The 13,896-nt window shown below is 34.7% G+C and overlaps 1 protein-coding gene across 1 annotated transcript; it reads left to right on the top strand.

Annotated features, from left to right (window-relative positions):
• The first annotated feature begins 1,319 nt into the window (after positions 1-1,319).
• LOC132149444 (hemicentin-1-like) lies at positions 1,320-10,485 on the top strand. Its single transcript, XM_059558688.1, has 8 exons — positions 1,320-1,523; positions 7,028-7,273; positions 7,359-7,678; positions 8,334-8,607; positions 8,712-9,041; positions 9,154-9,393; positions 9,490-9,720; positions 9,965-10,485. Exons 1-8 carry the CDS (start codon positions 1,469-1,471, stop codon positions 10,135-10,137), a joined length of 1,869 nt encoding a protein of 622 aa, XP_059414671.1. The 5' UTR covers positions 1,320-1,468; the 3' UTR covers positions 10,138-10,485.
• Positions 10,486-13,896: the final 3,411 nt, after the last annotated feature.

The following is a 13,896-nucleotide window of genomic DNA, read 5'->3' on the forward strand; positions in this document are numbered from 1 at the left end:
TTTTATTAAAATTTAAAAAACGTCCCAACTTTTCCGGAATTCGGGTTGTACTTAGTGTCAGCTAATTCTTACTTCATCAACATGTTGTCATTGTCATATGACCTACCAGCATCAGATGTCTCTTCGCTGAAGTTCACAAATCCTCTTCCATGGCCTCGTGGTATAGTAAAGTGTCCAATGGATACATTACATACTTTGTAAATTAGCTGGAAACAGTAGGTCATCCGGGTACTTTTTCATACTGTTTTATGAATATAAATGTAGTAGTGTTGGAATACACTACATGACTTTTGCCAAGAGTTGGCAAGTATAAGATACATTACCTAGAGTTTTAAAATCTGTTCAGGTTATCTGTCCAGTCATGTATTTTATTCCATCATTGATCTCACACCTATTATCCATGGGTGGCAAAGATACGTCCAGGTTTAAAGGTAGCCATGGAAGACTGGCAAGGGTGACAGATGTTTGCGTAACATGACAGCGTTCAGATAGAACCAGAGAGTGACTGGTACCGACTCCGGTTAGGCACAGGCCATTTCAAGGCAACGCGGGAGACTCCCTCTCATGGCACAACAATAAAGCATTCACAACTTTGGACTGCAATAAGGACGCTTACTCAGGTTAATTTTATTATTATATATATATATTTTTGTATTTCACTTCATTTGTATGGTTTATACTTAAACTGTTTTAAAAGCCTTCTGTTCTCTATCCTCCATAGGTAACTGTGCTCATTACCAGAAGGTTGGCTGATGGTACCACATGTGTGCCTTCTCTAACTTGAATGGGGTGTGGTATACAGAGGAGGCCATACAGAAGTCAATAACAGGATGGTGTTTACTGGGCAGAGTTCCTCGAAAGCTCGACTCCCAAAAGAAAGTGTCCATGATGATCAAACCTGCTTAACGTAAACAGAAACAAATCAGCAGAGCACCCAGAGAGTTGAGTACTTAGAATAAGTGCCACTTTTTGCCGCCTTTTTTCTGATAATGAAGGCTATGACGAAAAATGTTCGATGATGAGCTTTTTTTCCCATGAATAAGAGCAGACCAAGACGAGACGATAACTAAGACTATCAACAAAAGCACACACACACACACACACACACACACACACACACACACACACACACACACACACACACACACACACACACACACACACACACATATTTTTTTATTCATTCATTTTTTTTACTTCATTTCTTTAAACTACAACAGTATAAATTTTTAATAAGATATTCTGTATTTTTTTTTGCATCTTTTTTTTTATTGCATCACGCGTGTGGTTTTCCTCTTTCTGTGGCTTATAGAAGGATTTCCTGTTCTCAGACATGTCTTGCCATGCTTCAAACCATTATCACAATTAAGAGAAAATAAATCCTATTCACAAACAATATCGAAGGAGATTCTGCATCTATCATCCATCTTGGCCATTACCGCCATTATTACTTATCACTTGCTTGACGATGCTTCTACTCCAGCCGTTGGTAGGTCTCTTGCTGATCAGCCTTGCTCATGGCGGTAAGTTCTCACCATTTTGTCTTTTCTGAGTGTCTTTCTGTAGATCCTTTCAACTTTTAGGTATTTTAACAGCTAGAATCCCAACAAGTCTTCTATGGAGGGAGTTCATCATTATTTTTGCAGTCCTGTCTATTTCTTTTGTTTTTATGTATTTCTTTCTTTAGCCATTATAACACTGAAGCTGTTTTGGTGATGTGGATAGACCTATATGTCTAAAAAGTGTTTTAAAACTATCATTTTTTCCAAAGTGTTCAATCTGATTTTATTTGACAACTGATCTTAATTTCTAAAGCCAGAGACCACTAACTTTTAATTTGCCAAAAGCTTCTTTGTGACTTTTGAGACGGTATTAGAGGGTGTGGTAGGTGTTAGTCTCTAAACAGAAACCGAAGCTCATGCTGCAGTCTTCAAGTTTTCAATCACAAGTTTGACATTTGTTTTTCCTCTACACCGAGTGAGAAGATATGATTTAGAAAATTTCATGTGTGAGAACTTTTATAGAGGCTGAATCCATAAGTAAACATTTTTATATGGATGCGGTTATTATGATGTTTTGGATGAATGGCATCTCTAAAGGTATTTTGTGTGGGATGGTAGGTGTTTTTTTACTTGCTTTGAAAAATAAAAGCAACCACCCACATGATCTGTCATTAATTCCTGTTGTGGTGCAGGGTCAGTTACGTACCAAAGTGTAGTTAGAGTTGAGCTTTTATTCCCTAACTGTAAGTATGAGCAATGATAAAACCAATGCTTGCCTTGACAAACACCACTTACACCAAAAACAAAATGATATATCCATATCTGTTGTGAAAAGCAATGCATTCTGTCTTAATAATGCTTGTCTGTTGCCTAATATCTGCTGTGCATTATGTTCAAGGCTGTTACATGGGTCAAAAAACTCTAAAACACATTTCTTGAAATGTTAACATTTACATTTATCCGACGCTTTTATCCAAAGGGACTTACAATTGCTATATATGTCAGAGGTCGCACGCCTCTGGAGCAACTCGGGGTTAAGTGTCTTGCTCAAGGACACATTGGTGTCTCACAGTGGATTCGAACCCAGGTCTCTCACACCACAGGCATGTGACTTATCCACTGCGCCAACACCACACAAGTCAATAATGTTAACAGATGTGCACAAGACAGGTTGAATAAATCATGTAAAATAATTTAATCTATGACACTGAATTTAATATTAGTGAAATGTGCTCATTTATTTAAAGTTGTTTCTTAAAAGTCTGTGTTTGTTCTTGAGAATATTTGAATTACAATTAATAAGACTCTTAACAGTGAGGCAGCTCAATTAGGAGGAAACTTGTAACTGTACTGGCATTAGCATAGCTGCTGCTCATTGAACAATGCATCATTTCTCATTGTGTTAGTACATGGGTCATTCCAGAATTGGGGGTACATTTCGAGTCTCAAAGATAAACCTTTTTTTATAAAAAAAAAAAAAAAGTTTTTTTGAATCCGTTTTCAATAATAATACAAATTATATTACACTACCACAAAAAATTATGCTTTATGTATATTTAGGATTTTTTTAAGTGGGAAATATTGACTAAATGACTCCCACACCATCGATTACTGACTATCTAATAAGTTTAATTATAGGCAGATGAAACTGTCAGCAGCAGAAAGGCAATGGCAATACATGGCACGGCGAGATGCCGACCCTGTAAGGAAGGCAAAAAATCTGCAAAAAGATAGAAATAGATGGTACAAAAGGAAAAATGCAGGGCAGACAAGAGAGATGACACCACCACAAAGTCCTGAACCACAGATATCCAGGTAACATTAGGTCCAAGAGTCTATAATTATATAACGTTATATATGGTAAGACATAGGTAGATCAAGGAAAGTTAAGTTCTTTGTTAGGATTGTTAACAAATAACTTCAAAAGTATTGTCTTAATGGTATAATCAATTTGTTTCAAGATTTTTTAATACACATTTTAAATATGTAATTTTAGAACTCTATAGGGTTAGGGTAGGGTTAGGGCATAATGCACATTTAAATACTACATAAAGATATTTTTTCTATGCAAACAAAATATGAATATAGGCTACTTAAAATTCAATTTAAATTTAAATTTGTTTTTATATTTTCAGACAAAGAAGGTCAGGACGAAGAAAATTAAAACGTCAAAACTCCAAATTATACAAAGAAATTGAAAAATTAAAGATTTTGCTGAAAAAGAAAACAACCTCTCTCTGAAAATACCAGAAACGCCTACAGAGACTGACATGTGTGTCTGAATCCCCTCGTTCAAAAACGAGGAAACAAATAGGAAAACATAAAGTCTCTGCAGAGGTTTAAACAACTCTCTTGTTTCATGATGCACTGATAGATAATATCAGTCAAAAGTACCAAGACACTAAAAAAGAAAGAGTGCATCAGATTATATCACGAATTGTGTCAGGAAAGATTATAAAAAATTACAAACTACAGAAGACAACACAGAACTCACTTGGTTTTTCAAGAAAGCGGTTCAGGAACCAAAGTGAACCGACAGATTAGACAGCAGATGGCTCTTATGCTTTTCAATCACTCTCGCGGTACTTTGATGTCATAAACCGATTGGTCTGTGCAGCGCCGGTTCAAGTCGAGCAAGCCTTTTGTGTATAAATTTGTGTATAAATAACCTCCATGTCGCCCATTATATTTAGTCTAGCTTTGCTCCCTAGAATTGCTGTTTGGGAGTGTCAGCTTTGTTTATTTTGTTTACATTTATTTGAATAAAGCTGCACTGTTTTCATTGCAACTCGAATCTTATTACACTGCCAGAAAATGTGGTTGTTTTTGATCTTTTAACTATGGGTGGTCAACTCCGTTTTTAATGTCAACTCTGTTATGATCAATGTCAACTCTGTTTGTTTAAGGTTTTACTTAAAAAAATATCATCATATGTGTTTTATTGTTAACAAATTGATCAGAATCTTATTAGCATAACTAGTATTCTTACTGCATGGAGTTTTAAAGGATTTCATTCATTTTTAAAGCCATGCTTAGAGAAAATGCACACAATCTAGGCAACTTTTCAGTTAAATGTGTTGATATTTTTACTCCAAAACAAAAAGTCTTTATCTTATTATGCTTAAAGTTGCATTAATGGATGAAAAGACAAAAGTTCTCTTAGGGATGAAAGGTTTTAAAATTGTGTTACATTTGTTAACTGTATATATTTGACCCAATTTGTCTATAACAGAGTTGACAGATTTTTCTGTTAGTACATCGATGTTCAGTATTATTATTTTAAATCTTACAAGTTTAAGATCAGCAAATATTGAAAATGATGAATTTAAAGTTCATTCTATGGAAATAAAAAAGTTTAACAGAAAAAAATTAATCCTATATTTTGTTTTCTTTCTCTACTTGAAATGTACCCGCAATTCTGGAATGACCCACATGTAGTTATCAATATCCTAACCATAAGCTCTGCTCTTCCACACAATGGTAATGACAGAAACTTCAACACAACAAAACTCTTTTAAAAGACATAACTGACATATTAAACATTAACAGATGTTTCCCTTCACTCAAAAACAAAAACAAAAAAATTATATATATATATCAAGAATTAAATTATCATCTTGATTTTTATTTTGGGGGAAAAATCATGAAGCACAACCATGACTTGATGATATATTAATATATAATTTTTTATTCCAATATTACCTGTGATCCTTAATGTAATAAACATTCAATTAATGATTTATAAACATTCAACCTTTGGATAAATGCGTCTGCTAAATGCGTAAATGAAATGTAAATGTAATATGTTCTACACTGAACAACAATTTCTTTAATAAAGTATACACACTATTTTAAATTATTAAGTCAAAACAAGTCACCATTATTTATATAGCGCTTTAAACAAAAGACATTGCGTCAAAGCAACTGAACAACATTCATTAGGAAAACAGTGTCAGTAATGCAAAATGATAGTTAAAGGCAGTTCATCATTGGATTCAGTTATGTCATCTCTGTTCAGTTAAATAGTGTCTGTGCATTTATTTGCAATCAAGTCAACGATATCGCTGTAGATGAAGTGACCCCAACTAAGCAAGCCAGAGGCGACAGCGGCAAGGAACCAAAACTCCATCAGTGGCAGAATGGAGAAAAAAGCCTTGGGAGAAACCAGGCTCAGTCGGGGGCCAATTCTCCTTTGACCAGACGAAACCAATAGTTTAATTCCAGGCTGCAGCAAAGTCAGATTAGCTTAGTTTTTTTTTATTAAAATTAAAAGACCCATGATTAACTTATACAATGCAGTACTGAGAACAATAATAACATTAACTGTTAAATGTTACAAAAATTCGGTCATTATTTACTCACCCTCATGCCGTTCTAAACCTGGATGTCTTTATATCAAAATATCTTCTTTTTAGTACCAAAGACATAGAAAGACATAAGGGTGAGTAAATGATGACAGACTTTCAAAAATGAAAATTTGCTGAAAATGTATGCTCCCTCAGGCCATCCAAGATGTGGATGAGTTTGCTTCTTCTTTAGATCAGTTTGGAGATATTTAACATTACATCACTTGCTCACCAGTGTATCCTCAGCAGTGAATGGGTGCCGTCGTAATGAGAGTCCAAACAGCTGATAGAAACATCACAATAATACACTAAAAATCCACATGTTTCCCATCCATCAATGAATATCTTGTGAAACAAAAAGCTGTGTGTTTGTAATAGACAAATCCATCAAGGCATTTTAAGTTTAAACAGTCTCTTCTGGCCCAAAACAAGTCCTTAGTCTATAATAACGCTTACTCCAGTGAAAAAGTCCCGCAGCATATTTGTTTAGAACTGTTTTGGACTGTTTTACATGTAAACAGTGCTTGGTCTGTGCATATTTCTCTCCTAATTTAGACCGAAAAACTGTATTAATGGAGAAAGAAATATTATGGATATAGGACTCATATTTTAGCCAGTAACAACAGTTTGAAGTTAAAAACGTCTTGATGGATTTCTTTATTACAAAAACACAGCTTTTTGCTTTTGAGTCATGTGGAGTACTTGTGGATTATTGTGAGGTTTTTATCAGGTCTTTGGACTCTCATTCTGACGGCACCCATTCACTGCAGAATATCTATTGGTGAGCTAAATGTAGTGATGTAAAAGTGATGTAATGCAAATTTTTTTCAAATCTGTTCTGATGAAGAAACAAACTCATCTTCATCTTGGATGACTTTAGGGTGAGTACATTTTCAGCACATTTTCATTTGATGAAATATTAGTTTAAGGAATGGCGCTTTTACTTTCTGTGGGTAAAAACAAGGCACACAATACATAAACTATAAATGCAAAATTTTTGATGATTATCAGATTTTTTTTTACATCAATCACAAAGATTTGAGTCTGTAGCAAAGCCATTTGGTGAAAAACAAGTAGACATGACATGTTTATATCTTTACTTAGCAACTGTAATAATAATACTTTGCACATAGATTATTTTTATCATAATGCTTTGGCTTTGTTTGTTCTCTTTTGCAGACTGCCCCATTTTTTTCAGTCCTGATTATGTGGTTGTTGAATATGGAAAATCATTTTCAGTGAACTGCTCCTCCACTGGCAAAACAGACCAGTTCGGTTTGAGTTGGGAAGGATTTGATGACACCATAGAGAATAATGACGACATCATCATAAGTGTGAATGTGACAGACTGGGAGAGGACGCTAACTTGTTACATGTACTCTTATAAAACAAATTGTTCACTGGATCTTCCAGTTACCATTTACAGTGAGTTGCCCCAAAAAAATATTTTCTTGAATTCACTTGTAATGGTGTAATGGTGAATATCACTATCTCTGAAATCTATTTACAGAGACTCCAGACAGTGTGTCCATCAGCATTGTGAATCACACAGGACCAATGATAGAGGGACGGCAGTATGAGCTTCAGTGTGATGTTCACGATGTGGCTCCTGTTACGGAACTCACTGTCAAATGGTATAAAGGACAGACTCTGCTGAATCAAACCACCTTCACTGAGGATAGCAGGACTCCAGTGAATGTAACCACCACACTCCTGATCCGTCCAGACAGAGCTGATGATGGAGCTCAATACTGGTGTGAAGCAGAGCTGTATCTGGGCGCAGAAGAACCTCAATATTCTACAAAATCTTTGGAAGCTCTCAGTGCTGAAGTACACTGTAAGTTTATTGTTTCCATGATTGCCATTTAATTAAATTAATATTTTCTGATGGGCCTTCTAGTTTGAAGGAATGGTCGTATTTCATCAAATACAGAAATTGGCACATTAACAGATAATTTTGATCATATATTACATAGTATGAATTGCATTAACATAAATAAAAAGGTTTCAGTACAATATTTTTAGCAATCTGTTAATAACAGCTGCTCATTAGGGTGCTGTGTACTGAGAAATGTCTCTCTGTCCTCCTCAGATAAACCAAAACCCTCTAGTTCAACAGAGACCATCATTAAAAAGGATGAGGTTAAACTGACGCTAAACTGTACAGTGAAAGCAAACCCGGCTCCTACATACACATGGCACTCAGATCATCTGAAAGAAGAGATAAGTTCCGCAGTGCTCCAGTCCTCCACACTCAGTCCAGGAAACTACATGTGCAACGCCACAAACTATCTGGGAAGTGACAGCAAAGTGTTCATCATCGAATCTACAGGTCAGTTTTGAATAAACACATCTAACTCTTTGTCCTTAGACAGTGTTAAGTTACAGTTTCAAATTTTTACATTCACTGTTCAAAAGAGTGCTGCAGTGATAACATATTGTAGAGATAATAGATTCTAAATAATGCTGTTGTTCTGTTACAGAGCTTCATCGATCCTTTTCTGTAGAGAATCAATGTCCTATTAAACTCATCCCACGGATAGCTTTTGTGAGATACAACGGTTCTGTTGCAGTTAACTGTAGCACTCAAGTCTCACATAAAGGGATGGGATGGGAAGCCAGTGAAGGAGCAGTGCCCAAAACCAGAGACAGTCTGATCACATGGAGAGTGTCACACCTGACAGAATGGGACATTCAGCCATTCTGCTACATAAACTATGAGGGACAGTGTCAAGTAGAGCTCCCAGTCATTATTTACAGTCAGTTTCAGTTATTGATTTTTTTGTCTTTTCATTCTCAGAAATATCTAATAAATGTACATTCATCACTGCAGATTTCAGAGTTTGTAAATCTTCCTCCACAGAGACTCCAGACAGTGTGTCCATCAGCATTGTGAATCACAGAGGACCAATGATAGAGGGACAGCAGTATGAGCTTCAGTGTGATGTTCACGATGTGGCTCCTGTTCAGAATCTCACTGTCAAATGGTATAAAGGACAGACTCTGCTGGATCAAACCAACTTCACTGAGGATAGCAGGACTCCAGTGAATGTAAACACCACACTCCTGATCCGTCCAGTCAGAGCTGATGATGGAGCTCAATACTGGTGCGAAGCAGAGCTGGATCTGGGAGCAGAAGGACCTCAACCTCCTCCAAAAGAAACATCAGACGCTCTCTACTTTACTGTATATTGTTAGTGAACAAAATATTGTCTCCACATATGTAAAGAAGCAAGAAATTCTCCCAAAATAAAAATAAATAAATAAATATGTTCATCTTACCTTTCTATGTTCTTCCTTTCCAGATGCTCCAAACATTCAGTCTTGTAACAGCTGGTCACCATTGACAGGGACCTCATTGGATTCATATCCTTTAAATGTAAATTCTGTTTTGGGTAACCCTCCTCCAAACATCTCCTGGAGTCACAAAGCATCATCAGTCAATTCCTCTCTGCCTCTTACCAAATTTAATTCTGGCCAATATGAAATCATTGCCAGTAATGTCCTTAGTAATTTCAGTTGTTCTATAAACATCACAGTAGAGTGTAAGTGTGAGAGTTCTTCAGAAACATCCGTATTAAAACCTGACGTTTTATATCTGACCATGTCTTGAAGTTAAGATTGTTATTTCCCCACAATAGATCCTCCAGAACTGAACTGCAGTGAGAGCTACGAAGTTAAAGAAAAAACACTCTTCCAATTTCCTTGCATAGCTGATGGATCCCCAAAGCCTAAATTATCCCTCCGCAAAAATGGAAATATTATCCACCATGAATTGTTTTTCCCCAATTGGAATGACAGTGGCCAGTATCAAGTAATCGCAGAAAACCAACGTGGAACTATACATTCTACAGTCACCATCAACATCCTACGTAAGAGAAAAATGCTTTTTAATGTATATTTCTTTAACAACCTTTGCCAATCAATTAACAAAGACATTTGTAGTGGAGATAAGAGGTTTGGGAAAATAATATGACATTCCCCATGAAATATTAAATGATAGTTCTTTTTAGTGTGTGATATATTACTTACATTTAACCACAAAATTAATGTTTATTACAGAGTTAAAAATCAATTCTTCAATAACATACTTTTTGTTTTCCTTTTTCCTTTTAGATGACTCTCTCAGCTACTTTGCTATTGTTGCTTTGGTACTGGGACTGCTTTTTTTCATCCTCATTTTAGTTGTGATCTTATTGCGGCTGAGGAGAAATAAAAGAGGACATTATGATGTACAGTCAGTGAAGCAGTATGAAATGCAACCGTTAAGCAATGGGGGCCCTGCGTGAGTTTATCCTGTTTCAATCAGATGAATTATGCTTAAATTGAAAAAAGATAATATACTAAACACCGTTCAGTTTACAACAAATAAATAACATTCTATAAATATCTGTGGTATAATGTGTGAAGTCTAATATTGTATAGCATGCACTTGTGTATATGATATGGAAGGTATTTTTCAGTGACAAAGAAGAATGTTTGAGATGAATAAAAAACGATTCATTTAAAATTTATTATCTTGTCACATGAAAACAAAATAGTTTTCTTTATTTTGGTCATGGTTCTGATTTATTAGTGTAAAGAAAAAGGTTTCTTTTGTGTTTATAGCTGTTTACTTTTTATTTTTTGAGAGAGAGAGAGAGAGAGAGAGAGAGAGAGAGAGAGAGAGAGAGAGAGAGAGAGAGAGAGAGAGAGAGAGAGAGAGAGAGAGAGAGAGAGAGCTGATGGATAATTTCCAGGATAGAAGTGTTTTTTTCTGTGTTAAACAAGTTTGACATTCTGTATTGGGAGTTATTTTACAAGTAATCTGCCTGTTTTCTTTTTTTCTTTTTTTAATAACAATAATAATGATGGTGCAATAAATGAGAAAAATGCTGCACAAATAACAAACTGCATGATTTTGAAATAAAATATTTTTAAACAAAATAATGAAATGAAATTATTATTCCAAGCTACTTTTGACCCCCCCCCCTCCTTCCCCAATTATTTTTTTTTATACTGAGCCTTTTAATAAGATCCTTCATGCCCCACAATAATAATAATAATAAAAATAATAATAATAATAATAATAATTTTAACGGTTTAATAGGTCCGACACGTTATCTCACTGACCCTTGGGATATCTTATGTACAAAAATGCAAAATGAATGTTAATCAATGAACAAAATGTTTTTCAAACTATTGTTAATGATTGTTGCCATGTGGTGTTAATAATTAAATTATGGTCATGTCCTTCCTCTCTGTTTATGAACTTCTCTCACTCCTGCAGACATGTATGGAAAGCCTTTGTAACATTTAATCTATAAGCTGTACTAGTATCTTTTTTCAAGTTACTAGTACTTATTTTTTAGATACTAGTATCTTTTCCATTAAGTACTAGTGCTTATTCATTAACTACTAGTGCTTATTGTTTAGGTACTAGTGTCTTTTGTAAAGTTACTAGTACTTATTCATTAGATACTAGTACTTAATAATTAGATACTAGTGCTTATTTATTAGGTACTAGTACTTATTCATTAGATATTAGTACTTATTTATTAGGTAGTATTTATTAATTATATACTAGTACTTATTGATTAAATACGAGTACTTATTGATTAAACACTAGTACTTATTTATTAGATACTAGTATTTATTTAAAAAGGCAGTGTAGAGAAAAGAAATCTCTGATAGCCGAGGCACTCCTTAATTAAAATGTCTTTAATGAAAAAATGACATGTCCTAAATGGACAACTTTAAAATGCCCACGCGTAGCGGCATGAGGCCTTCTTCAGGGCATGAAGAAGATGATATCAAAAACAGAATAACTCCGAGTCCATGTTCGTATGGAGATATCTTCAACCTCATTAAGAACTAGTAAGAATGCATTTGGAAATATCTTCATTTAAACAGATCATTACATAAACATACCTCTCCACCGTCCAATCAGAGTCCACATGGTAATACAACACGAGTAAATTTGCATTAGGATTGCATTTTAAACTTTAATTATCATAAAAATACGCACAATGGTTTGAAGAGCAGAGATAAAAGCATATATTGTCGCAGTCATTGTTTATTTTCATCAAGTTTCATCAGTAAAACGTCTATCTGAATGTTATTCTGCTACATCTACAGCGAAAGCTGAATTTCCTGGAACTTCCCAAACTCAACTGCAATTCTCCAGCTGTGACCTTTGGAGAGTCTTTAGCTACTCAAACTCTCCTTCTCACCGTGCATTAGGATGAAATAGACACACGTCCTCTTCCAGGCAGATTCGTAACATTTTCTGTTTATTGGAAATTCTTAATTATTGCCCTGATGGTGGAAATGGGAATTTTCACTGCTCTAGCTCATTTCTAATTTGTGAAGCTCATTTATATTTTGCTGCACATCAGAAATATATTCTTCGGTTTTTCTCATTGTGATGGATGATTAAGGGCATTTGGGCTTTCCCTCCTCTTTATATTTCTGTGGAACAGGAAGCAATGGCTGGATAATTTCATGTTTATAATCATGCTGGAGTGCTCAAAATTGTGAATATGAATGTGAATATACTTTAGAGTTATTTTACTCATAAGAATTTCTAGGGGTGTTCTTAATTGTGGCCAATGTGTATTAGAGAAAAACATTTATTTCATAATGATATTTCCCCCAATTTTAAATTCTTATTATCCAATGAAATGTTAGATTTTTGTGATTTTTTAAAAATAAAAGATCAAAAGGATTAACAATGCAGATTAATTTTCCCAGGATTCTTTGATCATATTTACCAAGGGTGTCCATATTTTTGGGCATGACTGTATATGAAAAAAAATAAAAATAAAGTTAACATACAGCATGTGTATGATATTTATTGTTTTTACTGGTGAAAAAATAGGAAAATAACAGCTAATACAATTGGTGTTGTATCTCCATCCTGCCAGCAGAGGTCACTCAAAGACCATCAAACACATCAGGCTACTATATTTACGTAATTACAGTTAAAAAACTGACAAAAATAAGTTTTCTATGTGCTTGTGTACAAATAATTGTTTCTTTTCTATTTGGTTTTCTAAAAAAAGTACATCCATCTCCTTGTTTCTGTTTCCTTTTAAATCTCTCTCTTATATGCTGCTTGCTCATTAATATTCAACATACAATTACCATACTGGGCAGAAATGCAAATTTAAAAAGTACTAGTATCTATTAAGTTTGGGATATCTCTGGTCTAAAAAGTTACTAGTAACTTAAAAATAAGTATTAGTTCTATTTTTTGTTAACACGTTTCCCGTAAAGGATGTTACGAACCATATAACAGACACGCCTCCCTGCCTCTTTAATTACTGAGCACATTGATTCCAATGACGCGCATTCCACAGACTCCTTGCGCTGTCCCGTCTTTAATTGCCGAACACATTGTTTCCCACGACTGTATTTGCACTCACGCCTTTGATAACTGCACATCGTTTTGTCTGACTGTACATCTAACGGCAGCGCGCTGCACCTGCCGCCACTAAATTACATTATATTTGTCCCATATTGTCATTAATATACATACTGGCTTCAACTTGGACCACTAAATAAATAGACTGCTATTGTATGAGGGTTAGATTATTTAGTGTACAGGTCATTTCAAGAGTGATAAACAAAGTGATAGAACATATTTATTTTAATGCATTTTAAATGTTTAAAAATTTGGAAAAAACACTCATTGCATCACACCATCTCCTGACTGCATTATTATTTGTAAAATAGGGACTTTATGGAGAGTGTGTATACATGTTTAAGTTTAACCGTTAATATTTCATTAATTAAGGGAAATTAACAAGTGTCTCAGCCCTCAAGGGACTATTTTGCCAACAAGCTTATTCCTGCTTGAAAAGCAAAACGTTATTGATAGTGTAAAAAACAGAAACTTTGAAACACATGCTGATTGATGGACTAGCATTACTCAACATTACTTACTACCTTCTAGCAACGCTACATTCAGTGAAGGAAAAATAGTAAAACACATAGTTCATTTAAATGAAACCAGAAGCCGAACCAGTAAATTTCTAAAAATACCCCACCCTACTTATGAAGATCTG

Source organism: Carassius carassius, chromosome 9, assembly GCF_963082965.1.
Source record: "Carassius carassius chromosome 9, fCarCar2.1, whole genome shotgun sequence".
Taxonomy (NCBI): Eukaryota; Metazoa; Chordata; class Actinopteri; order Cypriniformes; family Cyprinidae; genus Carassius; species Carassius carassius.

Bases quoted from the DNA above. Each gene is read 5' to 3' on its own strand.
- LOC132149444 (XM_059558688.1), top strand. From the start codon at position 1,469: ATGCTTCTACTCCAGCCGTTGGTAGGTCTCTTGCTGATCAGCCTTGCT. The intron at 8,608-8,711 runs GTCAGTTTCAGT...CTTCCTCCACAG, and splicing joins GCTCCCAGTCATTATTTACA to AGACTCCAGACAGTGTGTCC. The intron at 9,394-9,489 runs GTAAGTGTGAGA...TCCCCACAATAG, and splicing joins TATAAACATCACAGTAGAGT to ATCCTCCAGAACTGAACTGC.